Below are 27,869 nucleotides of genomic sequence, written 5' to 3' on the forward strand. Positions count from 1 at the left end.
GGACGCCAGACAGCCTGATCTGGTGAGTGGTAGGGGTTGGAATTGCATGATTTTGAGGTCCTTTCACTGCTTTCCTAGATGTGATCCTGCTTCTGTCTCTCAGAGCCTGCCTCCCTTCCACACACAATTCAGACAAACACAACACTCCCTGTTTTGCCAGGCAAGGAGATGTTCAGCACCGAGCAAGGACTGCACGCTACCGCTCTTTTAAAACTGATTCCCAAGAAGCTCGTTTGCCTGGAGCTCGCTGCTCACAACATTCGACACTGAAATCACCGGCACCGTTAATCAGCACACGCAGCTCCACCTGCAGCACGCCAACAACGCCTCCCCCCTCTCATGAGCCACCTGGCTCTGAGGCGCAGCCCGGCCCTGCGCCTCCGTTCCCCGCCCCCGGAGCGGTCGGCCGGCAGCGCCCCGCCGCGGGTAGGGGAAGCCGGGGCCGGGCTCTACGCAAGGCCGGGGGGGGCGCTGGGCCTGCGGGCCGCCTGGGCTGGAAGGCGGAGCGTGGCCGGGAGCCGCTTCGCCGATGGGAAGCCGTGCGAGCTGCGTCTCTGCTTGGCTCTCCGTGTGCAGCATGTAAACGTAGGTTTGCTTTCCTTTATGGTGCGCGCCTGCCGCTTTGCTTTTGTGCGTTCCGCGTGGCGAGAGTGGAGAGAGCGCTACGTTGGTGCCTCCTAGGCAGGGGACGGCAGTGCAGGGAGCTGAGATGCAGGGCGCTCGCTCTGTGTTTCTCGGTTATTAATTGCTGTTTCTCGGTTATTCATTGCTCCTCTGGCCGCGGTCGGGGCACACTGATAAACGACTTCAGGCGAAGCGCTGCTTCTCATTTAGCGCGGTGTGAAACGGCACCACGTGGCGATCGTCCGCCTGACGGTGCAGGGGATAGAGCTCCCTGAGCTTGTAGTTCAGCCTGCATTAGCATCAGATTGACTTTTTTTTTTTTTTTTTTTTTTACCCTTTAAAGCCTCTGAACAACTGTCAATAAATTGAAAAAAAATAGCACTTAAACTAACTCATTAGCACAATCTATACGGTGGGAGATTGGGTCCGTTAAGCATCATTGATAGCCTCCTAGAATACGAGGTGTGCTTTTCCTATTTCTGGCCTGGAATCACCAGCACAGGCATTTGGGTTGGTTTACCTGCAGCTTGCTTTGTGCCTTGAGCTCAAGGCTTTTAAGACCTAAAGTTGTATTTATCCAGCACTTAGCACTGTGCCTTAGCTACTGAGAAAACAGCTGTGTAGCTCAGCGGTTACTGGTGTGTGATCATTAAGCATGGGTGGGAGCTACTGAGGGGAGTATATTGTTCTGTGAAGCAGTGTGGGACAAAAACTAGACTTATGTGTTTGTTTAATTTGCACGTCTGAGAAGATGAACACCAAGAGGGCATGCTGGAGCAGGTGTTTTTAAGCATTGTCGTATGGGTTTTCATTTTAATAGTGACGCTATGTTATGACAAACTCAAGGAAAACCATAAGCAGGCATTTTGTTGTTACAGGATTTCTCTCGATAGGTGGCTAACCCAAACAATTGCTTTACACTGAAGGCAGAAACAGAAGTGTAATGCAAACACTGCTGAAGTTTTTAGGAATATTTCCAGCACTAGGGAAATCTTTTTGCTATAATAATTTTCATGGCATTCTCTTGTGTAGCTGGCAGCCAAATGGCCCTGAAGCCTTCCAGCTAACAGCGGTGTCGTGCAGGATCTACTGCACTATTTTCAATAAATAGGCATAAAGCAAAGATCTGGATAGGCCCAAAGTCTTGGGGCAGAGTAACAATGGGCAATGTAGATCTGCATACTGAAAAAGCCACAAAGTACGCAGTGAAGTTGTTTCCTAACCTAAATGTGTTGAAGGCTTCTGCTGCTGCCAGTGAAAGAGAGCCTCCCCTCCATTTGGGTGCCGTGGCTGGCTGCTCGAGTCTGGTTGCCAGGACTGGAAGTATTTCAAGAGAGTACTTTGTGATTCAGAATAGATTAGAGTGATGATGCCAAAAGCTGAAGTCACTTGGGATGGGGGTACCAATGGCAGCAACTCAGGCCTTCTCTGCATGGCACTAAAGATAGGGCTGCTACCATCCGCACTGCATGCAGTGGGTTCTGTGCAGCAGCAGCGGTCTGTGAACAGGAGCAGCAGCTAATCATGAGATCATTGCCATGAAACGTGTTGATGCGTGTGAACGTGGGCACTGTAACATCCACATCAGAGCTAACTGCGGAGGTTCTCTCTTTAGTTGGTGGAGAGAAGTAAGAGTTCAATTCTCCTCATCCTAAAGCAGGTCTCTAAATAGGTCAGTTGAGCTGGGATCTAAATGAGTGCATTATTTATGGGTGGTGCCTGCGATGTTCAGATGGGGTGACTGTGGTACATGTCTAAAGTTAGGCAAGATGAACCTGGCTGTTCTCATTTCTTGCATCCAAGCAAAACTGGGAATTCCCATTTGACTTACAGCTTTCCTCAGTGTAACATAAATCATGTGTATCTCACCTCCATACCTTCCAGAAGTTTTATTACTCTTGTTTTAACTAGAAATCGTGTCTGGCAGGATTGGTTGCATCTGTTTTTTTAAGGTTGACCTTCATTCCAGAGCATTTACAAAACTAAATGTCACCGACTGAGAATTGTGCTTGAGAGGTGTTTTGTGAGATATCCATTGCCAGGAGAACAAATAGCAGTTAGGCAACTTCTGTGACAGGTAGACAATAAACCCACCTTTGTTCCTTGTCATTAAAAAATAAAATAAATCCAACATTTTCTATTTTTTTTTTCCTAAGGAGTTTTTTAGAAACAAGTTTAGATTTCTTATCTGAATGGTAGAATACTAGAAACTTGGATACCCTTTGAATCTGTCAAGCTTATTATAGTATTTTAGACTTGATGATGAGTCTTCCTTGAAAGGCATTTAGAAATTAAAGGCTTAACTATTTTTTACATTGAGCTTCAAATGATTAAAGCGATTTAGTGGGTTGTCAGGTTCGACGCTAAGCATGCACATGATACTTAAATTATTTGGCAAGCCTTGTGAACTGACATGAGAGAACTGTTCTGGGTGTCATGTGTATATGAAATACATTGTGAATGAACTATGTGAAGAATTCATTAAATGGATGTTTCACATAATGAAAAATATCTTGTTCTCAGAATTTCCTCACCTCAGGTAAGCCAGAAGAGCTTCCTGGTAGCCTTCAACTTCAAAATGAAATCCTGTTCTCACAGTCTTATCCCAAGCAGTTACTAAAGCAGTACCTGCATTTACATATGGATGCGTGTGTGTTTTATATACGTATATATGAGAGAAGGAAATACATATTCAGTCTGGTTACAAACCCATTTTTGGATAAAAGAGGTTAGAGTCTGTGTGCACAGAGCTGTTCCTTGGATTGAATTGCAACTGAAAGTTGGTAATAAATGCGATTCTTCTGGGACTGCTGTGCCCAAAGAAAAGGAAGCAGAAATCAATTTTGTGCTTTGCTGTACTCAATCAAATGAAATAAAAACAAAAGGAGACCATAAGGTCCTATGCAGCATTGTTCTAACTATGCTAGTCGGAATTCTTTTGACAGCTCTTCTAGATCTCAGTGTGTAAAGATACTGAATCTACAGAGATATTCCCTGTGTAAGGACAGAGGGAAGGCTTTGGTTGCAACCAGGCATCAATATTTGTGCAAGAACCAAAACAGCAGGGGAAAAAAAACAACAACAAAACACTGAACAAATTAAGAGTAGATATACAAACTTTGAAACTGCTGAACTTCCAGTTAAAAACAAATGTGATTACTTAGTGATTTGCCAGGGGCCCAAGGAAAGTGTTAAACCAGAACTTTTCTTCTGATGTAAGATTTGGATGCGTCATCTTTCGTCAGCACGGCGTACAGTTGATTTGAATTACTCAGCTCTAAGCTAGTGGAAACCTCAGTAGCTCAGCAGTAGTACGTATGTTTGGTTTGTGGAACTTGTCTCAGAGTGCCTTACCAAGGGACCTTTGTGCTGTAAGTATCCAACGGCCGCAGGAACAAGGATGAACAAATTGATGAATCCAGCCGAAGCTCTGCTAAACGCAGGGACTTTTGGACAAACAGGTCTGAATATATCCTCTGTGTCCCAAATATATCCTCTGTGTCCCAAAAGCTATCAATGAGATGATGAGTATTCCTAAATATTCAGCTAGAAAGAAATGGTGAGAGTTGCCTTAACATGCTCCTTCTGTTACAGGTGCTCCCTAAATAATAATCTGCTCTCTGTGGTACTGCAGGAACACCACCGCCACCCAACCAAGGTCAGCATGTGGAGGCTGGCAGCTCGTGTCATTCTGGGGACCAAAGTCCACCCCGTGACCCGGCGCCTGCTTGCTGGGGCTGCAAAGCTGCAGTGCTGCTGGTGGGGGACAGCACGGAGGACCCACACGGGCTACATGAGTGCGGGGATACGGAAAGTGGAGGCTCCAGATGCGGAGCACCTCGTCCGTGTGCAGTGGGAGGATGGAAGTGAGAGCTGCTACCCCTGCGTCTGGCTGCGGGACAACTGCCAGTGCCCACACTGCTTCCTGCACTCTGCCAAGGCCCGCAAGCTGCTCTTTGAGGACCTGGATGTTGACATTGTGGCCAAGGAAGTCACTCTGACAGACAGGAGAAAGGTAAGGATGATGATCTTAATCCATAGAAAGGATACTGTAGAAAGTATAACCCAACATTCAGCACTGGCCCAGCTTCTGTATCTCTCCATCTGCGTTCGCGTTTGTTCATGACAAGGGGAGGTTATTAAGCAAAACGAAACAATCCTTCTGTAAATTTTAATGTTTTCTGACACACGTAGCAACTCTGTATGTCATTTTGGCTTTATACATCTATTTTCTTGAAAAGGAAAGAACTTTCAAAACTTTTGAACAGTTGATCTCTTAACATTTGTTTTTTTCGTACGTCTCTCTTGGCCTGTTTTTGAAAGGCAGATTTGCTCTTCTGAGTTCTAGTGAAGCGTTCTGTGTCAGCTTCTGTGATTCCCAGTTTCTGGTAGGCAAAGTACACGCAGTGACAGCAGCCCACAGAAAATAGCAAATTAGGTCATGTGCTCATGTGAAAATAAACATCTATAAAAGGCATAGGAATTTGGATGCTGTTCAGGTTGGATTTTCATTAATTGTTTGCAGTTACATTACGTGGAAGCCTTAGCTGTGATATTACTGATTTAAATATTCCAATTTCTGTAATTTCTGGTTGTTTTTTTGTCCTTAACATTGCATTTCTTTTTATTTCCCAAGATATCTATCACGTGGCCCGATGAACACACAAGCGAATATGAAGCTGAGTGGCTGAAAAAACGATGCTTCTCTGAAGCAGCCAGAGCAGAAATGCGAGAAGATTTATTTTTACCAGGTAGGAATCAAACCCACATGTGTCCTTTCAAACACCTTTCAAACTCGCATGGTCTGGTGCTACAGACCCTATCTAGATAGAGAGTCAATGTGTGAAGGCCAAGCCTATCCAGCTGAAGCAGGAGGAGTTTCTGGGGTCACGTTTGCTTTTTCACCTCTTCTGATCTCTGGACTGTGGGCCAACAGCTCTGCTCTATCCAAGCCCACTTGCAGGAAGGGAGACGTTCTGCTGCTTGTGCTGTGTTCGCTTTCCTAAAAGCTGTTTCCTTTCTGATAAGGTTTGGAGGTCTCAAAAACAAGTCCTGTGGAGCAGTGTTGGTCTGTGTGATACGGCCAGTGTGTGTTGTTTCAAATTGCAAGCAAGTTGTAACTGAAATGTTTTTCTCCTTTCCATGGCTTTTGGTTAAAAAGTAACCGTGTAGCTTACCAGTGCCTTGTGCTGAAGTTCTGGTTGTGTTTGCTCTGCCTCCTGTGTAGCAGGCAGCCTCTTGGAAATGAAGAATTTTGTGCAACTGGCAGCGTAGCGCAGGCAGTACGAGCTGTGGTTACACATCACTCACCCTTCGGAATGAATGATTATGAAATCAGTAGGTTTGCCACGATGCACATCCTCATTTCTTCTTTCTTCAGCAGTCTTTCATACAGGGAGTGTGAAATGTGTGAAAACTTGCCAGGTTTCTGCAGTTCGCCTTGATGGTGTTCCTGTGAGTTCTGCTGCTGCAGAAAGCTGTGGAAAAGTATTCAGAGCTATGAGTTTATCTGTTGAAATAAGGTTTTATTCTAGTAAAGGAAAGAAGAGGCAGACTGGTGAGAAATCAGATCCAGCTTTTGGTTTCCTCAGCGAAAGGCCAATTTGTTTATGGTCTTTTTTTTTTTTTTTTCTTGTGAGTGTTGTCTTGTTTTTGTTTTCTAACAAAGGAAAATGATTTTTATTTTTTCTTGAAAGACCATAAATGCAAAAATGCAAAACCATAAGTACCATCTGCTTCTTGAGCTCTGTTGGGCAGTTAGGGAGCTGGCTTCTGCAGGTCACATCTTCCTTGGCTCCAAGCTCTCCTGAACAAAAGTCAGTTATTTAGATTCAACCTTTTGTAACTAGCGTAAGGCTTCTGCTGGTGAGTAATATCTCCATTCATTTCAGTAGATCATGTAACAGTTGTTTACTAGTTCCAGAGTGGAACTTTTTTCCCCTGGTGATTGATATAAAAGTTGATGTCTATTTTTGCCTTGGCAAGAATAAACAACACTGTTTACTAAGTTGGAGGCTTGGGCATGTTCCCAGAGTGAGCGTGATGAAGATGCAAACCCAGTACAGGGAAACTGCTAGACTTGATTTCTCAGGTCCTGAGTTGTTTTTTGGAGAAGTGAAGATGCTGTGGAAGCTAGCGAGACGTTCTGTAGCGTTTTGGGGGGAACGTTGTAAATCAAGTGTTGCTCCAGTTGTCTAATTCATGCTCAGATGCTCAGAAAAATTAATCCAGATGTCTTGTTATTACCAAATGTATCAGTAACCAAGATTGCAGTATTTCAGATGCGATGCTTCTTTTTGCATCTGTTACAAAACCTAACTGGACATGGCTTGCCACATTGTACACTGGGATTAATTTCAGGATCTTAATGCCATGTTTCTGTTGGAGACTTCTCCCTTTTGCTACAGCGTTTCTTTACTGCAGCGGTCCAGAAAAATGTACAGTAAAGATACTTTTATTCTTTGGACACTGCTTTGCAAATTCGGTGATCTGAGGAAATATGTTTGCAAAAGTTACATAAAGTAACCACATTAACTTTGGCCTTGCTTAGTAGTGCCACTGTGCTCTTCTTCATAATTCTGGGAAAGATCTGGCTCCTTATGACAGGTTGCTCCTTGCAGCATTTCTCAGGTTTCATTTGCAAGGAAGGCTGCATTTCTAAGGCATGTGAATTTGCTTGCTGGCTATTTGAGACCAGCTTCTCCTTGTGTACTGGGGTAAGCTGAAAATCAGCTTCCTTCTGGTCCCTGCAGCTACAGCACTGCAAATGACATGCTCTTAAGTAGTTGATCGTGTCCTAGCAGTATAGCATTACAGACAATGATCTGAAATGGCAGCCCTGTGTGCTGGTTCAACCAATACAAGAGCAGGCTCACCAGACTGCTCTAGTTAGTGGTTAACCTTCATTGCTGACATTGTCAAGGCTGCTGCTCCCTTTTTCCTCCTCAATAACTGATTTGCTGGAGGAAGCAGTGTCCTGGCACAAGCAGTCAAGACCAGAGGATGTGCACTTGTCTGTGCTTTGTTTTTCAGTTCTTCTTCGTTTTGCTGTGTGGCTAATAACAGTGCAACCTTCCAGAATTTTAATTTCAATATGTCAGCTGGTTCTTAGTTGCTTTGCTTTGGTCATCTGTGGCTTTGTCAATTTCAGAGCTGTAATTGCTAGCACATTTTGAGAAGCACAAATACAGCAGCCTCTAGGCAAGCCTGTGCGTCACCTGTGGTTAGGTCTTGGAGCTTGCAACACCACTGAAATACAGACACGTACACACACAGGCCTCTACCTTATGTGCATCTGTCAGTGGTGCCTATGCTAATCAGACAAATATAAAATGCATTTTCTGAAACGGTGATGTCTGCTTTCCTAAAGGATTTGGGTTTTGTTGCAGATTGCTGGCAGTTGTGCCAGTGCAATCTTTTTTTTTCTTTTTCCTGCCGTTTAGTTTCATTGTGGATCCACTCCAATAACTGATGCCATTTCTTCCTTCTCTGGGAAAACAAAACAAAACAAAATTTTCACATGAAGTTTATTCTAAAAGTAACCAGCTGTTCCTAGGAACTCTCCTCCCAGTTGTTTCTGAGATGCATTTTCGTCAGGTGTCAGTCGAGTTGGAGAGCTCTCTCAGTTTCTTGTAACATCAGAATAGGTCTCTTTATTGTGTTCACATACATCTTACATACCATCCACTTACAAGCAGTAAGGTTCCTGTAGCAGTTAATTGGCCCTAACTTCTCCCAAACAACGGTGATAAAGGATGAAAGGTTTCTCAATTGTGACAAGATTAACAGCGCATACAGGAGAGCCTCCTGTTTACCCTCTGACTCCCTTTGCTCTTTGTCTTACATTCCAGTCTCTCAGAGCTCCACAGTGGTAAGATCTATCAAGGAGTCTGTTAAGCTGTGTGCTGACTTGCTCAGTCACATCTTCCCCCCCAGTCAGGTACATAGTCTTTTGAGAAAGCTCATTATAGACAGAATCATTAAGGTTGGGAAAGACCGCTGAGATCTTGTGGTCCAAACCGAGCCATGCCCACTGACCACATCTATCAGTGCCACGACTCCATGTCCTTTAGTTCCTTGGACACCTCCAGGGACAGTGACTCCACCAACCCGCTGTGCCACTGCCTCACCGCTCTTTAAGAGAAGAAATTTTTCCTCATGTCCATCCTGAACCTCCCCTGAAGAGATTACCTCTCCACTCAATTCTTCCTCTTCATAAAAAAAGAGAATGTATTTTTGAAGGCATTATGCCACGCATCTCCAAGTAATTTCATATCATTTGTTTTGTTTCCATTAGTAGACGTTGTGGGTCTGAAATGAAGGGGCAGAATAACCGACTTAATTCAGTAGTTTAAATCTCCAGAAAGTTCCAGATTTTCCTATCCAGCTACTCTTAGAGTACTAAATACATTTAAAAAACATTTTAGCTGTTTTAAACTGAAAAACAAGCACATGAATTTATTATTCTCCATTAGAAGGTTCTAAGCTTGCCAGTTGGTACTTACCCTGTCACAACTGAAATGCTGAGTAATTCCAGGTGTTTGTTGATGCATGCGTGCTGTCTGCAGAAACTGGGCAAAGGCTATAATCTCTTTTTGTGGAGGCTTCTCATTTAGAGCCTTTATGGCTGATCTGGAATGATCAAGAAATGGGATTCTTTTTTTCCTTTCCCCAGAATTGCTATTCTGAAGTTGGAAGACGTGGTGACTAATTGTCTCAAAAGCAGTTCGTTCTTCACACTTTGAAAAGCACATAGATGTGGGGTTTTCTTAGTTACAGTGCAGTTGGTCAATAAAAATGAAATAATTCTGCAAGACCTTTGCTTTTATCCTTTGTGAATTATTCAGCTGCAGTTGTAAACATGGGGATTTTTGATATGGCAACAGCAGCAGTGCTTTGCAAGTGAGAACTAAGGCTGTCCGAATGCTAATGGATCACTGCTGTCTTTCTTACTCCTTAGTTTTTAAGAGCTTATGTTCTTAAATTTCTGCTGGAATACAATGGAAACTATATTAACTGTACTTACAGAGTGGGGAAAAAAGTATGCTGTGCTGACATGATAAAATAATAAGGAATGTGAGTGGGATCAGTTCCACCAGGAAGTAGTGGCAAATGCTCTTTTTTTAAGTAGAAGAACATGAATATCTTTGCATCATTGGGTTGTTTTTTGTTTTCTTGAGTTTTCCTCTCCCTTTCCCAAAGAATTATAGACCTGCTAATCTGTAAAGTTGTAAGTATTTGACAGCACATCATCCTTCTGCGTGGGTCTGATGAGGAAGGAGGTCTTCACAATGTCACTGCTTTTAGTGTCAACCTACTGTTTCTCTCTCCTCCTCCTCCTGGAATTAGAATCAAAGAATCATTTGGGTCAGAAGAGACCTTTAAAGCCTGTCTAGTGCAACTCTGCAGTGAACAGAGACATCCACAGCTCAATCAGGTGCTCAGAATCGCAGAATGGCCAGGGTTGGAAGGGACCTCAAGGATCACGAATCTCCAACCCCCTGCCACACGCAGGGCCACCAACCTCCACATTTAATACCAGCCCAGGCTGCCCAGGACCCCGTCCAGCCTGGCCTTGAACACCTCCAGGGATGGACGGGGCATCACAGCCTCTCTGGGCAGCTGTTCCAGCCCCTCACCACTCTCATAGCAAAGAACTTCCCCCTGCATCAGGCCTTACTATTTTACTCAAGTGGCTGTGAGGTTTCTGGGGCCAATCACGAGAGGAAGGTCTTTACTGTTTTTCAGGGAAATGAACATCATTTAAAGTTAGTCCATGCTTGTGTCAGAAAGAAGTGTTAGAAATTAGCCCCAGGTCTACAGCAGTTACAGGAAGGATTAAACCTAGTGTCACTATATTTTAATAAAGGGCTAAGACTTCTATGAAAAAAAGAAACAAAAAGAACCCATCGCAGTAACTAGCATGTAAAATAAAGATTAATAAGGCTGTACAAAACTCTCTGCTACGAATCATTATAATCTCCTTTTTTGACAAGATTACCAAACTCGTTGACCAGCGGAAACCAGATGATGTAATCGTTTTGGATTTCAGCAAAACTGTTTCCCACAGTGTTTTTCTGAACAACATTTCCAGCATCCAGCTAGACAGAAATATAACGTGATGGGTGAACGACTGGTTGATGAGTTGAGCACAAAGGTTTGTAGGAAATGGTGTTACATCAGGCTGGCAGCCAGTCAGTAATGGGGTTCCACGGAGCTCCTTTTCAGGGCCAGCTGTCTTTAGTGTTCTCATCAATGACTTGGATACAAGACTTGAAGATGTCTTTTCTAGCTTTGGTGAAATTTTTTATGCGGTCCTGCAAGGGCATTGGTTTGGTTTATGCTCTAAATACGTGAGTTTGTTCTTGCTTTGATTATTTTCCTAATTTTCTTCATGTATTTAGCATTAAAAGCAGTAATCGTATTCTTAGAGTGAAGCATTTGATACGTGCACGTGAAATTATCACAAACATGCTAAGGAAATGTGGCCCATTTGAAGAATAACCAGAGTATCTGTAATGATTTCTCTTTGAGATTAGGTGATAAATCAAGGTAGGCTTTGAGTGGGTTGGTTTTACCCATGCCAGCAGACTGGCTCAAAGTCAGTGGAGTCCAAAGAGAACTCTGACCTGTACCAGAGATGAAGGAGCCATTGTGCTCCATTTGATGGAGCAAAGCTTCCAGAGCACTGTACCTGCATGGGCACCGTGCATTAAAAAAAGCTACAGAGGCAACATGCTGCCTTGGAAAGCTCTGTAAATGATCTGTGGTCTAGAAACATCTAAGAATTTAAGAAATTAAGGAAAAGAGAAAGAAAAGGGAAGAAAAACACGTTTGCCAGGCTTGTGGTTTGCATGCATGTGCTGTGAAAAAATGCATGTGTACATGTATGAAAATATTTGTTTAATTCCTCTCAGAATAGGCAACAATTGGAGTTCAGATAAAGTGCTGAAAGTTTCAAGTTGAATGAAAGATCGTGAAGTCATGAAGTAAGGGAATATTTGTAATCCTAACTTTGCACTAGGTTATTTTTTTGTCCCAGATACCAGCTGCTGCTGCGTTCCATACATTTCCCAAGGATTAGTAAAACTTGGAGCTGTACACAATGCGTTTTCAGCTTCTGGCATTTTTAGCACGGTGTCGTTGCACAATACAGTGGGAGGAAATGTCCACGGGGAGAGCTTACTCCTGCAGTAGCTGAAATGCTAAGCTTTTGGCTGCAGTAACAGCCCGCTGCGGGGCAGGGATCTTAGAGTCTTTCTTTTCTGAAATGTGAGGTAGGATTTAAAACGTGAACTCGAACCCATGTCTGCTGGCTGCAAAAGGAGTGTGCTACCATGAGGTGGAACTTCCAGCACCACGGTGAGCATGGGGACTTCAAAGGGAACACACCGCAGTTCCTGTATGCAGAGACGCCTGCAGCACTTGGAGCTGCAGTTAAATTCCATCTGCATGTGTTTGTTCTCCAAAGTGAGGGGAAATCTTTTGGTTGCCCCGCGGTTCACATTTTTATGAGCACCTTGCATAATGCCCTGTTCCATGTCTTTGCAGTGCAGGGTCTCCCTCCGTGACCAGGTGAAATCCCTCAGAGCTCCCATGCTGCAGGCTGCTCTTAGGGTTTGTAGTGGTTGTTATCAGTTCTGTCTGCCAAAGGAGCTGGACAGCAAACAGAGATGGGGGGAGGTTATAAAGGATGCAGTCTGCATTTTTCTGTGGTATCATTTCTGACTGATGATCAGTCAACGTAAGTGGATGTTGGCAAAAGTGTCAAGTAAGCTGGGTGGGGATTTAAAACCATTATTTTGTTAATATTTGAAAATCTATTTGTGTTTGGTTGTGCAATCTCTAATGAATTATCAGCTTCAAACTAAGCGAGGGAAATCAATAATGTCTTAGTTGTAAGAACAGGGCTGTGATTTAAGAGAATACTTGCCATTAAACTAGTCTCTAGAAAGTTTTGTAATAAAATAGGCGAGATCTCTGTGAAACAAAAAGTAAGAGAGCATCTTTGTCCTGTTCACCCATTGCTGTGCAACATCTTTGGTTTGAAGGACGTGTGTGTTTGTGTGTACAAACCAAGGGACTGGACAGTTTATGAGACTTACAAATGGAAATTTGCCCAGAGATGTGGTGGATGCCTTATCCTTGGAGACATTCAAGGTCCAGCTGGATGGGGCTCTGAGCACCTGATGGAGCTGTAGGTATCCCTGTTCACTGCAGGGGAGTTGGGCCAGGTGGCCTTTAAGGGTCCCTTCCAACTCAAACCGTTCTGTGATTCTATGATTCTAGTCTATGAAATCAATAAGAAAAGAGCATGAGGACAGTCTGAAATAGATCTTTTGCACAGGAGAGAAAGAAATCGGCCTGCACTGACATCTGTGCCCACAGTCACCTCAAGCATGTGGCCAGGTGGGTCTGTCTGAGGGGTGTTTGGTGTCTGTGGCTGCCACTGCGTTGCCAGTTGAGCTGACAGATCTCACCTCGTTGCCTCATTTTGCAGTCAACTTCCACAATTATTAATAAGCCACAAAAGAAATAGAAGATGTAAGAACTGCAGTTTCTGCAAAAGAATCTGGGACATCTCCCTCACTGCAGTGCCTTCGCTCCTCTAAGCAGCCAAGCCAGGACAACTCCAACACTGCAGCCATCAGACAGAATCAAAGAGAACATTGTGCCATCCTGGGGCGTTTATGAAGGTTGCTGAGCAATGTGTGTTTGCTGTCCAGTGACAGTTATTGTTAATGTCTGTGCATTAGAATTCAGAGCAGTGTGACCACAAAAGCAGCATCAGGACCTGCAGCAGGCCAGGTCCATCTAGCGGCCAGCGAAGGCACGTGCAGCATGTAGCAATGCGGATTGCACTGGCTGCATTTCAGCACGATATGTACGCTAATTCTGATCATTTAGAGAGGGGAAAAAAAGAGGCTGGGGGAGAAAGAAAGAAATGATGAGTGAGTCTACACAGCAGCTGTCTTTCAGGTGTGCAGGCAGCCATTTCACGTGGCTGTTTCAAACTCTGAGTGAAGAAGCAGGCAAGCAGAAGAGCAGGGTGGCTCCGTGGCACACGCTGTGCAGTACTCGGGGACGTTCTCCTCAGTCGTTTCAACTGGGGGAGAAAATCACCAGTAGCTAAGTACAAAACACGATGCTCAGTTGTGGATTTCAGTGCCCTGTGCCAGTAGCACAGACAAATTTAATTAAAGTTAACAGCTTAAACATCTGCCAGACTCCAGAAAGTGTCCTGGTGAGAAGATGTGCTTTGGGCACCACGATTAATTTCCTGTCTTTTCCCTTTCTGTCTGGCAGGATCTCAGTGGCCCTATTTCAAAGCCACCCTCTGCAGTCCCCCCTATATCACCATGCTGCCCCTCACCCTACTGGTATCCACCCTGTACCCTCAGCACCTCTCAACTTGATAAGCAGGCTGGGGAGATGCTGAACTGGTTTGGAAAGAGAAGTCCCAAGTGTACATGGTACAACTGTGTGTATGCACACTGCTCCTTCCATGGAGCAATCCCAGATTCAGCAATTGTTCCAAAGACATCAGCACAGCTTTAAGTTTTAAAGTAACACTTCACAGGATTGACATTTATTAACTGTACACATCACATCAACACACAAGTGGTCCACAACAAACTCATCCTAGAGTATCTGTGAGTATAAAATAGAGGAGCGTTGATACTTTGTGGCTTGCACAGCTTCCAAGGTACAGGACTTTGTGTGTTGCTTGAGGTGGGAAACCAGTGGTGTGGTGCACTGTTCTTCCTTTGTTTTCCTTCGTTCTGTGTTGGTGTTTTCTTCTTCTCTTGAATGGAAAGGAGGACCCTTCATTTGCTCTTGTTGCACTCTTGCTGAGTTTACTTTTTGTTCCTGCTTCCTGTACATCAAGCATGCAGCCATCTGTGCCTTCCTGCTTGCCCATCCTCTGTGTGTTTATGCCTTGCTGGTTTATCAAGTGCCTTTTGCTACTGCAATTGTTACATATCTACAAAGTGCTTAGCCATACTCCGTGGTTATGCTTGGTTAATTTGCTTCCGCTTTTTAGGAGCAATAGGGAACAGCTATAGCAACCTGGTCCTGCTGGGTGACCATTCAGTCCCAACAGTGAGTATCTGTGTCTCTTAAAGGACAGGGTGATTGCACAAGGGAAAAAGTAAATGCTGCTTCTAATCATCATCATCTTGGGAAGGTGTCCAACATTGTCTTATATGTGTCCTGGAGAAGCAATCCTGAGCATTTCCTGTTGAGGCATGGCAAATGGAAACAAATGCACTATACTCTTTGTTCATAGAAGAAGAACAGGAATATGTTTACTGACATAAGATGCTGTTAAATCACAACATTAACAAGATGGCTGGATACGTGTGATGTTCTGCATAGAGGGTAGGTTAAATACATACAGGGCCCTCCTGTTGAGTCACAAGGTTCAGAATGGATCCCTTTGCTTCCTAAACTCCTTGGGCCACAGGGGTAAGGAGCCTAAGTGTGGCTGGATCCTCTCCTAGTCCCAGAATTGGTCAGCAGTTTTTGTCACAATCAATCCAAGATGTGATATTAGCAAAGCTAAAAAAAAAAAAAAAAAAGACAGAACAGGTTATTAGTCATTTACTGAGGATCTGTATCAAGGTGTCTTGACATCAAGGTGTAAGGATTCTCTGCATAGGCATAACTTTGAGAGGCATTTTTACTCACAAGGAGATGCAACTGTGCAGGAGAGCTTAAAGGGGCTCTTGGGCTACTCACCGTTTATGGGGTAAGATGATTGACTTGTAGTCATTGTGTTGTCTGAAGTTTGGAGTACCAAAGTGGAAGGAATGGAGTTTCTGTCTTACAGCAGAAAGGAGGCAGGGAAGGAAGAGCTACTTGAAGTGCAAGTGAGGAAACTGTAAGCATGGGGCACACCGGTGGAGCTGAGTGCCTCCAGCACTGAGACAGGCTGAAGCACCCTGCTCCGTGCAGGAGGGAGGCTACCCATTAGAACTAGTGGTAGGAATTCCTTCTGCCCCTGACACCTAAGATCTTGGGATAGATGGAAGACCCCTGTCTTGGCATCTCCACTGAAGTCGAGTTATGAGTTGTGCTGAGTTACATGCCTGGGAGGTGTGTGTCCATCTTCTTTGCTGGACATGGACATGACTTTGGACACAAGGACCCCATGCATCACTACAGGCTTGGGGCAGAGTGGCTGGAAAGCTGTGCAGAGGAAACTGACTCGGGGGTGTTGGTCAGTGCTCAGCTGAACATGAGCCAGCAGTGTGCTCACGTGTCCAAGAGGGCAACGGCATCCTGGCTTGTATCAGAAATAGTGTTGCCAGCAGGAGCAGGGGGGTGATCATCCCTCTGTACTCAGCTCTGGTGAGGCCTCTGCTGAGTACTGTGTTCAGTGTTAAGCCTCTCACTGCAAGAAAGACATCAAGGCCCTGGAGAGTGTCCAGAGAAGGGCAAAGAAGCTGTGAGGGGTCTGAAGCACAAGCCTTATGCGGAGCAGCTGAGGGAACCGGGATTCCTCAGACTGGAGAAAAGGATGCTCAGGAGAGACACTATTGGTGTCTACAACTACTGAAAGGAGCTTGTGGTGGTGGGGATCAGCCTCTTCTGTGCAACTAGCAGGAATACAAGAGGGAGTGACCTTAAGTTACACCAGGGAAAGTTCAGGTTGGATATTAGGAAGAATTCATCCTCAGAATGGTCAGGCATTGGAACAGGCTGCCCAGGGAGATGGTGGGGTCAGCATCCCTGGAGGTGTTTAAGGAAAGGGCAGATGTAGTACTTAGGGACATGTTTTAGAGGGCAATGCTAGTGATAGGTAAACAGTGGGACTGAATGATCTTAAAGGCCTTCTCCAATGAAAAATGATTCTATGATTCTTGCAAGCAGATTTTCCTTTTCTAGATGCAGTTTCAAACGCAGTAATCCACATCAAGATTGTGTTCACACAGTTTGATTGAACAGAGAGTATTTTAGGCGTAATATTAAAAACTCAGTTATACTGAAGGAAGAATTTTGGATCACGGAATTGCAGGGGTTGGAAGAGAACTCATGAGATCATCGAGTCCAACCCCCCCTGCTAAAACTCATTCAGCTCTCATGAATGCTGTTTGAGAATGGGTGGAACCCAACTTCCTGCTCATTGCTCAGTCTTTCCTTACATTGGTTTCCTTACCTCCTGGCATCCCTTGGATTTGTAAATAGTCTTGGGCTGTTACTGGCACTCATCTGAAATAGCATCAGTGCACTCCAAATAAGAAAAAGATGAATGACACCATCCTGCAGGATTTCATCTGGCTGGATGTGCTTTTGTGGAGACAAACCTACAAAAGAAAATTGGTTAGTCACTGATGCATCTGATGTAGTTTCTCAGCTTCTAAGCTGTTACACTGATGTATGTCTTCTGCTGTATTGTGCTGCAAACTTCTGATTTAAATCTGTTTCTTTACTGCAATGTTTTCTTGCACTTTATCATAAAGACTATTTTTTTGTCTAGAAAAACTTAGAGATTGGGGTTCAGGTCCCTGCAGGTTGACTAAGGGCATTTCCACAAATGCATAAAAACCTCTTTAACTTCATGTTTGGACTATTCTGTGCTCTGATGCTAAAACAGCTGATTGGTTGCTTCCTTATTCCTTCCTTTTCAGAACATCAGCACTGGGGCTCAGACCTACAGCTTCCCCAAATACCTTTTGAAGAAATCATCTACAATGATGAGAGTGCCTACAAGTGGCTGCGCACCCTGAAGAAGATGGGAGTTGTGCTGCTAACAGGAGCTGCTGCAAGGCAGGGAGAGTTGGTGAAGCTTGGCCACAGGATTGGTTTCCTGCGTCTCACTTTTTATGGGTGAGTTGGGATTTTTAATAACCTTGCTTTGCCAGCTATGTAATTACTTCCAGAGCATTTGAATTCAGCTTGCTGGACGTCTCTTGTGGGTTAATTTATTAAAACAGGATTAATTTTTCCTTGCCTGCAGATGCAAGGACAATTCTTATTGAAAAGCCACAAGCAGATCCACAAGGCAGCACTGTGTACCCCATGAGGCTACGCAGAAGGCCTCTTCCAAATTGCTATATCCACAAACAACAGTGGACTCTGCAGCTTGGCCTAGGTTACCCCTTCCTTGGTGAGATTTCTGGAGCAGGTTCCCATCTTAACTTCAGTTAATGTGTTGTCCAGGAACGGACAACACACTGAGGAGGAGAGGTAAAATGGAGGCTGGTTGAAATCCGGAACCCAGTTCCACTGCATGTCCCATGCCCCTCTGGGCACAGATCCCAGCCATGTATGCTCCTGGGATAATAGATACTAAAGCACAGTTATTTCTTGTGCCTGAATAGACCCCAAAACCAGAATATTTAGAGCTTTCAGCTAGAAAGCTCCCTTCTCCCCTATAAAAAAAAAAACCTATATGTAAGACTTGTCCTTCACTTGGACCTACCTCATTCAGAAAATAACCAGGTAAACTATGTGGGCAACAGCCAGTGTCTCTTGCATTGACTAAATGGCTTAAAACAGAAAGAAGTAGAAATATAAAAAGTCAGCCTTTGCCAGAAGGACCACATTCCATCCAGTCTTCAACTCAGACGGGGAGATTTTCTTCCCCTTCATGCAGTCGGAGGCTTTTTTCTTCCCCCTTTCTACTTACTGGGCCAGAAAGAAAAGTAGATTTCAATGTTAGCTGGGACTCAGTCATGTCAATCCTTCTAAAACCAATGGGAACAGAACTCCCTGCTTGACTTGGAAACCTCACCTAGTGCTAGTTAACATGTTCTGCTTTTAAAAGCATTCCTGATGTCAGGCACTTCTCTGCTTGGCAGCCCACCACTGGTCTTACTTGACAGCTTGTGCCATGATGAAAGTGGTACTTCTTGCTGTTTCTGTTCTGACGTGATCCTAGTAAGAAAGTTAAGCCAACAAAAGATTCAGATTTACTTGTATCATCAGTTGGAGGGTTGGTTTGTTTGTTTGTTCTACATCTCTTTCATGAATTTAGACGTACCTCACCGATTCTCACCAAATAGGATTATAAATAGCAGTGTTTACTAAATACTTCCCCTTGTTTCAGGCCAAGGTGGAAACTGGACACCAGTCCACACCATTTGGACAAATAACAGTTAGAGCTGCTTTCACTGTTTAAATCAAATTCTCTGTTGGTGTTGACTAAACCTTATTTTCCCGCTGTTAATCACAAAGACTGTAACCAGAAAGTTGGGCTGCAAAGCATTAACCCTTCTCAAAAGAGTCACTCCCTATTTTGCTGCACAACGGTTAGCCACATCTCCTCACAGTAGGCTTACACGCACCTTGGCACACACGGTGCTCATGAAATGGGCTTTAAATGACTCTTCAGACCATGCTTTTTTTTAAGTCTTTTAAAAAATAGTTCTATTACTTTGGCTTATTTTTGGGGGGTAGCGGTGCTGGCTTTTTTCAAGTGTTTTATAAGAACTGCTGTTGCTTAATTTTTGCCATGTATATCTCGAATCCACTCTTAAAATACTACTAAAATAGAAGAGAGAAGACTTTACCTATGGTATCTTTTCTCCTAAGTTAACCTGTTTAATTTTCAGGCAGTTAGTGCTGTACCCAGCTGTGCTGTTCTCAGACATTGCTCGCAGTAGCAGAAACTCTCCTGAGCTTCCAGCCTTAACAACAGGCTTAGAGCCATTTTATGTCTCGTCCTCTCTAAAAAAGTTCATAGATTACTGGCAGACAGTTCTAAAAAGAGATTTTTAGAACTGTAATAAAATAACCGTTGCTAATCCCCTTGCTATTTCACCAGTGCCCAAATGCAAGACATAACAAATACTGTAAAGGAAAGGGATGACTTTTGGATTGGTCCAGCTTGGCAAATAAAACATACCTCTGTAGGGCCATGTATGCTTACTGGAACGTAACAGTAGCAGATCTATCCCTTTTTTCACTTCTAGATGTCTGCTTGGTACATGCTGCCCTACAGTGTCATCAGAATCACAGAAAGGCTTGGGTTGGAAGGGCCCTTAAAGGCCATCCAGTTCCAACCCCCTGCCACAGGCTGCTTCCCACCCACCTGAGCAGGCTGCCCCATCCTGCTGGCCTTGAGCACCCCCAGGGATGGGGCATTCACAGCTTCTCTGGGCTTTTACCCCTTTACCCCTCCCAGAGGGCTCTGGCTGCCATAGAAGGATGCAGGTCCCAAACCTTTTGTGAATGAGATCTCAGTTTTTAACACAGTGCGAGGCCAGACAATTTACATGCGGCTTCAGTTCCTACTGCAACCATTTGCCAAAACTAAAGATGTGCCAGGCACACTTGTTCTCTGCTCAGAGAGACTGAGCTCACATTGCCTCTTAATGCCAAAAAAAAATTGCTACACCTGCCTGGTGCCAAATTTCCTGCTCAGTCAAACAGTATGAGCAATTGAGGTTAAAATTTAACCGTGATTTCTAAGTCATAAACCATTCCAACTGCTCTCCTCTCTCTGAGGGTGAGAGCTTCCTCACACTACCTGCGTTTTTTTTCCTTCACTTATCCTGCACTTGCTGGCTCTCCACGTGGCTGAGTTCATGCTTCAGAGCCATTGATACCCTGACAAAGTGAAACTGATTATTTTCCACGCTTAACAGCCGGCTCCCTATTTGCACTGCTTTCTCTTTTTTAACCATGGCTGGCTGCAGACAGTGATGAGCTTTGACAGCAGCTCCACACGTGGAGAGGTTCTCGGGGACCAGCTTCCTACCAAGCATAGCAGCAGGACAGCTCTGACTTCCCTCGCAAGGTGGTGTCGCAGTGACTTGTAAATGATTCTCATTCCAGCAATCCTATGTAGAATTGCAGAATTGTTTGAATTGGAAGGGACCAAAGTCATCTAGTCCAACTCCCCTGCAATGAACAAAAAGCATCTGTGGATATATAATATGATTTTGGTCTCTATGTTCTTTAGCCTCTGTTTTAAATATTAAGAAGTAAGACTTGAGCACACTACAAATAGTATATTTGGTGTACAGTAGTTAAAGTAGGAAATAAAATGAGTTTTATATTTTTATTTTAAGTAATTTATGCTCTTGTGATGCCACAGCCTGCTTCTGGTGACATATATAGACAGGGATCTACGCTATGCTTTTGTTGAGGGCTGCCTTCAGGCATGTGCTCTGTACAATCCTAACATGTGATTCATGTGATAATATGTGCTCTGTATAATCCTAACATGCGATAATTTCATATCATTTTGAATGTTCAAAGACGCAGTAACTCTCCTCTACTCTGATTTCACACTTTCACCTTGCACTGGCTGATTGCTCAACATGTTTGCTCTTTGCCCTTTCATTGTACAGGCCAACTTGGCAAGTGCGGGACAAAGCAGATGCCAACAATGTGGCTTACACAACAGGGAAGCTGTGCTTTCACACCGACTACCCTGTCCTGCAGCACCCACCTGGGGTAAGGTGAACCTACCAGCTTCTTCACAATGCAAAGGGGGAAAGCATGAGGGTCCGGTATGTGCTTTTGATACTGTTCATTATAACAAAGCAGTTGGGTGTTTAGATGCTGCAGCCACATTGTGACATCTTAGGAGAAGAGGAGAAGCAACTGGGAGAAGAACGATTAAGATACTGTATTGCCTTCTGCAAACTGGCTGAGGTTAGACAAGTTTTCACCCTTTCACAGAATCACAGAAACACCAAGGTTGGAAAAGACCTACAGGCTCATTCAGTCCAACCGTCCACCTATCACCAATAGTTCTCACTAAACCACATCCCTCACCACAACGCCTGCACGTTCCTTTCATGAAGGAGCACTCTGTAAAGCTGAACCACCGCAGGAAATAGGTGGTCACCCCCGCCCTGTCACAGCAAAGCCTGATCCACTTCCTCAGAGAGCTGAAAAGTAATAGAAACGTGTGCAAAGGAACAAGTTAATCCTGCAAAGGTTTGCATCTATACCTACTGCTTCCCTTTCTTATTCATCAAGAGTACTTCATATCATTTTTTTCAGTAATTAAAAAGTCAGCGTGGTTTATCCACATATAAATGCCAGATTAACACTGCCTATTTAAGATGCTCTTCATTAACATAATACTAAGATTAAGAATAGAACAGTTGTAGCAAGTGGACAGATCAATAGAATGGGATAAGTGTTACAACAAAGGTGAGATGATAAAAGGACTGGAACAATAGAGAGCTGCTATAAGGGAAGGGAAGAAGGTTGCTTAGCTGTGTCAGAAGATTCTAGAATGACAGGGAAAGCTTCACCAAGGAGGGATGTCCAGAAAGAGATCCTGCCCCAGTAGCAGTCAGCCCCTAAATGAGGTCCTAAGAGAGATGGAGCCAGGCTCCTCTCCTGGTCACACAGCTGAATTGCCTTCACCTGTGCTCCAGGGCTGACCAGGTCCTTTCCCCAGGTGCTCAATCAGTGGCTCAGGCCATGACTCAACAGTTCCCCTACAACACTACTTTGTTAATTGAGCACAGATGTGAATTAGCTCAGTGTCTTGTGTGTGCCAAGGCTCTCACTGCTACCAAACGTGAGTAAAAGGGCAAAACCTTTTTTCATGCAAATATGCTCACAAGGCATGGAATCCAAAGGCAGTGGGACAATAGGGTAGGAAGCTGCTGCATCGTGTGGATAAGTTATTTGTAGCCTTTGCAAGCCAATGAAGATTAGAGGAGGAATGGCTGTCTGCCGGTCTTGGACAGAGCTGCTTCCTTCTGCTTTATGCTGGTGGAGTCCCCTCCTGCAGCAGCAGCTGCTCGGTCCTTCTCTCAAGGGCTGTGGGTGCAGCACTGCAGTAGACTGTGGCAAACTGTTCTCTGCTTCTCTCTCCCCAGTGTTTCTTATTTTTCCTCCACTGTCTCAGAAATAGTTCACTACCATGGAAGGGAAATGTGGCCATTGTTAGCTTTTAGCATTTTTAAGGGTAGCTGTGTTTGCATGACAGATGTGTATTGTCTAGTTTGGCCAAGCTTAATGTGCTTTGCATGATGCTTGACTTGTCAGCATCCCAGGGAGTTCCTGTTCCATCCTACTCCTTGGCAATTTCACTATGAAGTGCAATTAAGCTTCCTCAATCCTATTTTATTACAGATACTAGGCCTGTTGCCATCGGTAAGCCATCAGTAAGCCACCTTTCCCCCTATGTGAACAGATAACTCACAATGCAGGAGCAAACTAATCCTCTTTGGAGCAATAAGGAGGGAGACTGCAGCAAAAAGCAGTTTGAGAGAAAGAACTGACAGCAGAGACTTGCAGAAAATAATAACAGGCTGCAAGGGTTAGAAGATCTCTCAAAGGGGATGCAATTAGAGTACTTCAATTTTCTGCTTACATGATAATGGTTGCAGAGTGCTATGAAGCTAGAGGAGTTGAAACTTAGTGTTTTGCTTGGAAAAAACCACACCGATATGAGGAGACTGATTCTAATGGACTGTTAAATACAGAAGCTAATTCTTCTTGAAATGAGATCTTAATTCATTACAGGTTCAGCTTCTTCACTGCATTAAACAAACAGCCACAGGAGGTGAGAGTGAAATTGTAGATGGATTTCATGCAGCTAACAAGCTGAAGCACCAAAATCCTCAAGCTTATCAGATCCTGACCTCTACTGCTGTAGACTACACGGACGTTGGGGTTGACTACTGTGATTTTGCTGTGCAGGGAAAACAAAGGATCATAGAGTAAGTAGCCTCCATTCTCACACTATTACTTTAGAAACTAAAGTTGTTGATGTATATATGGAGGAACATGTGTTGGCAGGTCTGCTCCTGCCACCTCGTGGGGAAATGGTGGCTTCACTGGGCTGGGGTTACATTTGTGGTTTTATTTTTTTGGCCAGCATGCTATTTTTCTTCCCTTTGTCTCACTACAGCATAGTTTTCCTTATTCAGTGTCCCTTACAACACTAGCACAAACTCGTGGGCATTAGGGTAACTTCTAGGCATGGTGTCTCAGCAGTTGGGCTTGTTACTGAACTCCAGTCCGTGCTGCGTGTCTGCACATCTGTACCATGCCAAAGAGAGGTCCTCATTTGAAGCATTCAGACTAAGAAACTACACACTATAAAAAGATCAAATTCAACTTTTTCTGAATTTTAAAACTTTGGCTCTGTGATTAATGTGTACAGAATACTGATTTTTGTGGAGACTGGTTGCATTTTTTTCTGATGACCCCTTTCCCTCGTTAGGATTGATTATCAACTTCCAACCCAATAATCCTCTTGAATGAAGGAAATGAACTTGTCCTTTTACACAGAATTGAATTTAGTTGTAGAACAACACTGAAGCTTCAACAGGAGAGTTCAGTCATCCATTAGACACGTCAAAAGGTTTCTGTTCCTTTCCTCATCTGTTTTGCAGTGTGGATTACAGAGGCCAACCAGTTCGCATCAATTTCAATAATGCAACAAGAGACACAGTGTTTGACATACCAGCTGAAGAAGTGAGGCCGTTTTATGCAGCTCTAAAGGAATTCAATGACTTATTAAACAGCACAGAACACAAGTTTACTTTCAAGCTGAAACCAGGTCAGTAAGTTGTTTCTCTTTGCTGTGATTTTTCACATTTTTCCTAACACGTCAAAACATTCTAGCACTGTTAGCTCTACCCTGGCACAGAGAGGAAATTTCAGCCCTTCTGTCACCTGTTTCATTTCACTGCTGTATCCTTACATAGTTTCTTCTGCTGTTGCTTCACTATGAAAAAACAAACAAACCACAAACACCACAGTTAGTGATGGGCAATGCAGTCTATCTTCTTGTGACAGTGAGAACTCGTGCCATGTAGGAAGCATGTCGCAACAGTAGCACCTGACACTTGCACAGCTGTTGGGCCATCCCAGTTCACCACATCCTCATCCCTCTGCTTCATTTGATGCACAGCGCTCCACACTGTTGGAGGGGCACCTTTATAACTGCTGCAGAACAGCTCAGAAATCACAGATGCACAATGCTAAGGGAGACCAACTGCACAGCAGGGAATTCAGCTGTCTTCTGTGCGCAGACACTGAATGCCTGAGTACAGAGCTATGTTCTGAACATGTAACTGCACAGATGTTCTTTAAAAGTCAGCAGATTTTTAACTAGCTTGGCCTGAATCTCAGATCCTTTATTCTCCAGCTATAAAATAAAGATATGTACAGTCCCTTACCTCTCACAAGGTGTCACAGAAGTAAACTGGTTAGTGTATCTGACTGCCTTGCACACTGTGATGCTACTTGCTTTAAAATATCTGTGAGGAAACTAATTATTACCTATTCTGAACACACAAGAAAATAATGTATAAGATCACATAATAAATGGTAAAACAAAGTACTTCAAAGTACCATCAATTAATGCTCTAAAATGGTGGTAGAGGGAAGAGAGAGGAGGAAAGAAAAGGTATGAGGTTAGTTAATTAGAGATTTTTAATTAGAGATTTTATCATAATGGTAGCACACAAGGGAGAAAAATTGAACTGGCAAGCTGGCCTTAGTTATGCCAGTTCTTAACTTCCTCTCTTTTAACAGGGATAGTAATGCAGGATGCATATTGTATAAGTACTTCCAGACTGATCAAAAGAAAATCACCTTATGCCTTTCATCCCTTCTGCCCTTCCCATGGATTTGCAGTTGTGCTTCTGTTCAGGAGGTGCTTTTCTTCGGAGTGTGGATCCCCTAACACTTAACTTAATTGTGCCTCTGAGTTGTGGCAAGCCTACATACCCCTGGGGCTACATAATGCACTGGGCTAAGCCCCAGCTGCAGGCTTTCTGTTGATCTCTGTAGCTAGCATCACCTCAGAACAACTTTTTCCAAACAATAACCACATGGATAAATGAGGTGGAAAGTTAACATAAAAGGTATGTGTTGTACATTACTCTGGTCTATCGTTCTTGCACAGTTCTGGCAGATTCTATTTGTCCACGCATCCCAGCATCTGGGATGAAAAATGTGAATTCTTTTATTGGCAGAAGTTCTTTTTTAAACAAGGCCTTCTTATAAGGAAACTTGTCTAATCATGTTGTCTAAGATATCCCAGCTGGTTTCTTTTCTACTGGCCAATCTCATGGGCAGGCAGAAGAAAAGCAGTAGAGTTGGAGAGGGACCTGCCCCTTCTTTGAAATGATCGCTCCCTAGCTGTTGATCGAGGTGTACCTCAATGTTGTCTGCTTGAAGGAATATAACTTACCAGATGTCAGAGGCTGTGCAATCTCTTTGCAGGAGACATAATAACGTTTGATAACTGGCGAGTGCTGCACGGCCGCAGGAGCTACCACTCAGGCTCTGAAGTGACACGTCACCTCGAGGGCGCCTACGCAGACTGGGATGTGGTCATGTCGAGGCTCCGGCTCCTCCGAAAGAGGGTCCTCAATAGGGACTGAGTTTCCTGCTGACTAGAGCAAGCAAAACTAGATTGCCTGGCATCAAAAAAAAAGAAAAAAAACCCACTGTATTTTAATTGAGAAACTAACGAAGTGAATATCTGAATCTATTACTGATTTCCATTAGCTGCTAAGAAAGCTGTCACTCAGCACAACATAAGGTCTGGTAATTTAAGAGTGAATCACTACCTCACTGAGTTTAAAGCCATTTTTTCCACACAGTTTAAAAAGCAAATAAAGGTTGTCAGCTTGTGGCTGCCTTAAGTCCCCTCCGCTAATACACCTGCCTCCCTAGAAAGCTCAAAGGGATGTCAAGAAAGAGTTTAGAAGCATTGCTTATTAAAGGTTTGTCATGAACTACCAACCACTATTTTCAAAAAAAAGTGTCCTTCATTGTACAAATCATAACAGAATTCATTATTAAAATCAACAACCTCTGCTTCGGAGTTATTTGTCTAAAGTGACCCTTCTAAATGGAACCACACTTCAATACAAGTCATTCAACAAGTGCTGTAATCTGTATATTTGTTGTGCATGTGACAGTCACAGCCACAAGGAACTTTTATTACAGAGCTCTCAGAGAATGCATTGAATTATTTTTCAACTGCACTAGGAACAGAAAAATCTCTGTGTAGAGGTCAGAAGCAGGGCCAGAATCACATCAGATGCTGTGCGTAGATAAAATCAAAATCTTCAGGGCTGATATAGTAAAGTCAGGAAGAGGAATGCTACTTCCACTGCACAGCTTGGAATTAGAACACTTGGGAGGCAGCTGCTGACTCAGCACCTGACAGACAAGTTGCAGCTGTACTCAGGTCCAGTTTTGTTACACCAAACCCAACCTTTGGCAGAGGTGGTCTGCAGGATCATAGAATGGCTGGGGTTGGAAGGGATCATAAAGTTTTGATGCCTCTGCCACAAGCAGGGCTGCCGGTCAGTAGATGAAGTGCTAGATGATCAGACTGCCGAGCGTCCATCTATCTGGGCCTTAAACCCCTCCAGGGATGGGTATTTCCCTCTCGTTTCATTCCAACTAGAGATCACACCATGCAAAAATCACTGCCATTGGAGCAGTACGTAGCAGGTGAGCTACAGCTCTGCACCACTGCATTTCCTGCCATGTTCAGATGCCAAAATGAAAGGGAAACGTTTAAAATGTGTATTTCCTTACCTATCTGTGTCCATACCCGACAATACATCCACTGAGTCGATTCTTTACTGTCCTTCCCACTGCAGTTAGCAGGATGCAGAGAGTCAGACACAATCAATACCCTCCACTACTAGATATGCTCCATTCAGCCACTGGGTGTTTGGAGCCAGTCCCAAATAAATAGTGAATAGTGAAATGCTTTTGTCAGGTTTTGAAGGGGCAGTAACATGATGCATAACAAAATGAGCTTTTAGCAGTTATTTGATTTCCCAGTGTGTCCTTTAATAGTTAACTGTGGAAAGAAGATGAAAATATTTGTTGTCCTTGCTATGAGAAGGGGGGAAGGTTTACACCTATATTCTATGAAATACCAGCAGTGGTGTGCTCTAACTGTGATATTTTGCTTAGAACAGTTTAGTGAGAATTTCAATTCATAGCTTTTTAGCAAGACATCTTGGGATTAATAAAGATGATTTTCTGCTAAAGATTTTCTACTTTTATTCTCTACTTTTCTAAAACCCGTTTTATTCAAATGTCTGATTATTAGAAGCTATTAAGGAACTGAGTATTGTTTTGGGCTGATGTGTAAATCTCACCACAACATCTTGCACACAGATACTAAATCATTATTTACAACTGTTTCTGAACACAATTAGATCTGGATCATTCAAGCTCCTCCCTGACATTTAAAATATATGTAAACCCATAACTTTGAACAGCTGTAAAATAAAAGAATCAAGTCTCTGTGGATCTAACTTTGCTCTACTGGGATA

At 43.7% G+C, this 27,869-nt stretch overlaps 1 protein-coding gene and 1 long non-coding RNA gene across 2 annotated transcripts; one reads left to right on the forward strand and one right to left on the reverse strand.

Moving 5' to 3' along the window:
- Positions 1 to 482: 482 nt before the first annotated feature.
- Positions 483 to 27,840, forward strand: BBOX1 (gamma-butyrobetaine hydroxylase 1). The gene is made up of 8 exons (XM_042882713.1): positions 483 to 585; positions 4,259 to 4,639; positions 5,261 to 5,375; positions 17,259 to 17,457; positions 20,928 to 21,033; positions 23,071 to 23,267; positions 23,946 to 24,112; positions 25,786 to 27,840. Exons 2-8 carry the CDS (start codon positions 4,289 to 4,291, stop codon positions 25,944 to 25,946), a joined length of 1,296 nt encoding a protein of 431 aa, XP_042738647.1. The 5' UTR covers positions 483 to 585; positions 4,259 to 4,288; the 3' UTR covers positions 25,947 to 27,840.
- Positions 14,177 to 26,289, reverse strand: LOC122186228. Its single transcript, XR_006181094.1, has 3 exons — positions 25,754 to 26,289; positions 16,787 to 16,934; positions 14,177 to 15,186 (listed from the first exon to the last, which is right to left on the reverse strand). It is a non-coding gene; the product is annotated as an uncharacterized LOC122186228 (long non-coding RNA).
- Positions 27,841 to 27,869: the final 29 nt, after the last annotated feature.

This window comes from Lagopus leucura, unplaced genomic scaffold (genome assembly GCF_019238085.1).
Source record: "Lagopus leucura isolate 7727_CA_CO unplaced genomic scaffold, USGS_WTPT01 Super-Scaffold_100035, whole genome shotgun sequence".
NCBI classification, from domain to species: Eukaryota; Metazoa; Chordata; class Aves; order Galliformes; family Phasianidae; genus Lagopus; species Lagopus leucura.

What these genes read in the sequence shown, in the direction of transcription:
- BBOX1 (XM_042882713.1), top strand. Translation starts at nt 4,289, where the DNA reads ATGTGGAGGCTGGCAGCTCGTGTCATTCTGGGGACCAAAGTCCACCCC. An exon ending in CTGCGTCTCACTTTTTATGG is followed by an intron (nt 17,458 to 20,927) that starts GTGAGTTGGGAT and finishes TTCATTGTACAG; the next exon opens with GCCAACTTGGCAAGTGCGGG. An exon ending in GGAAAACAAAGGATCATAGA is followed by an intron (nt 23,268 to 23,945) that starts GTAAGTAGCCTC and finishes TCTGTTTTGCAG; the next exon opens with TGTGGATTACAGAGGCCAAC.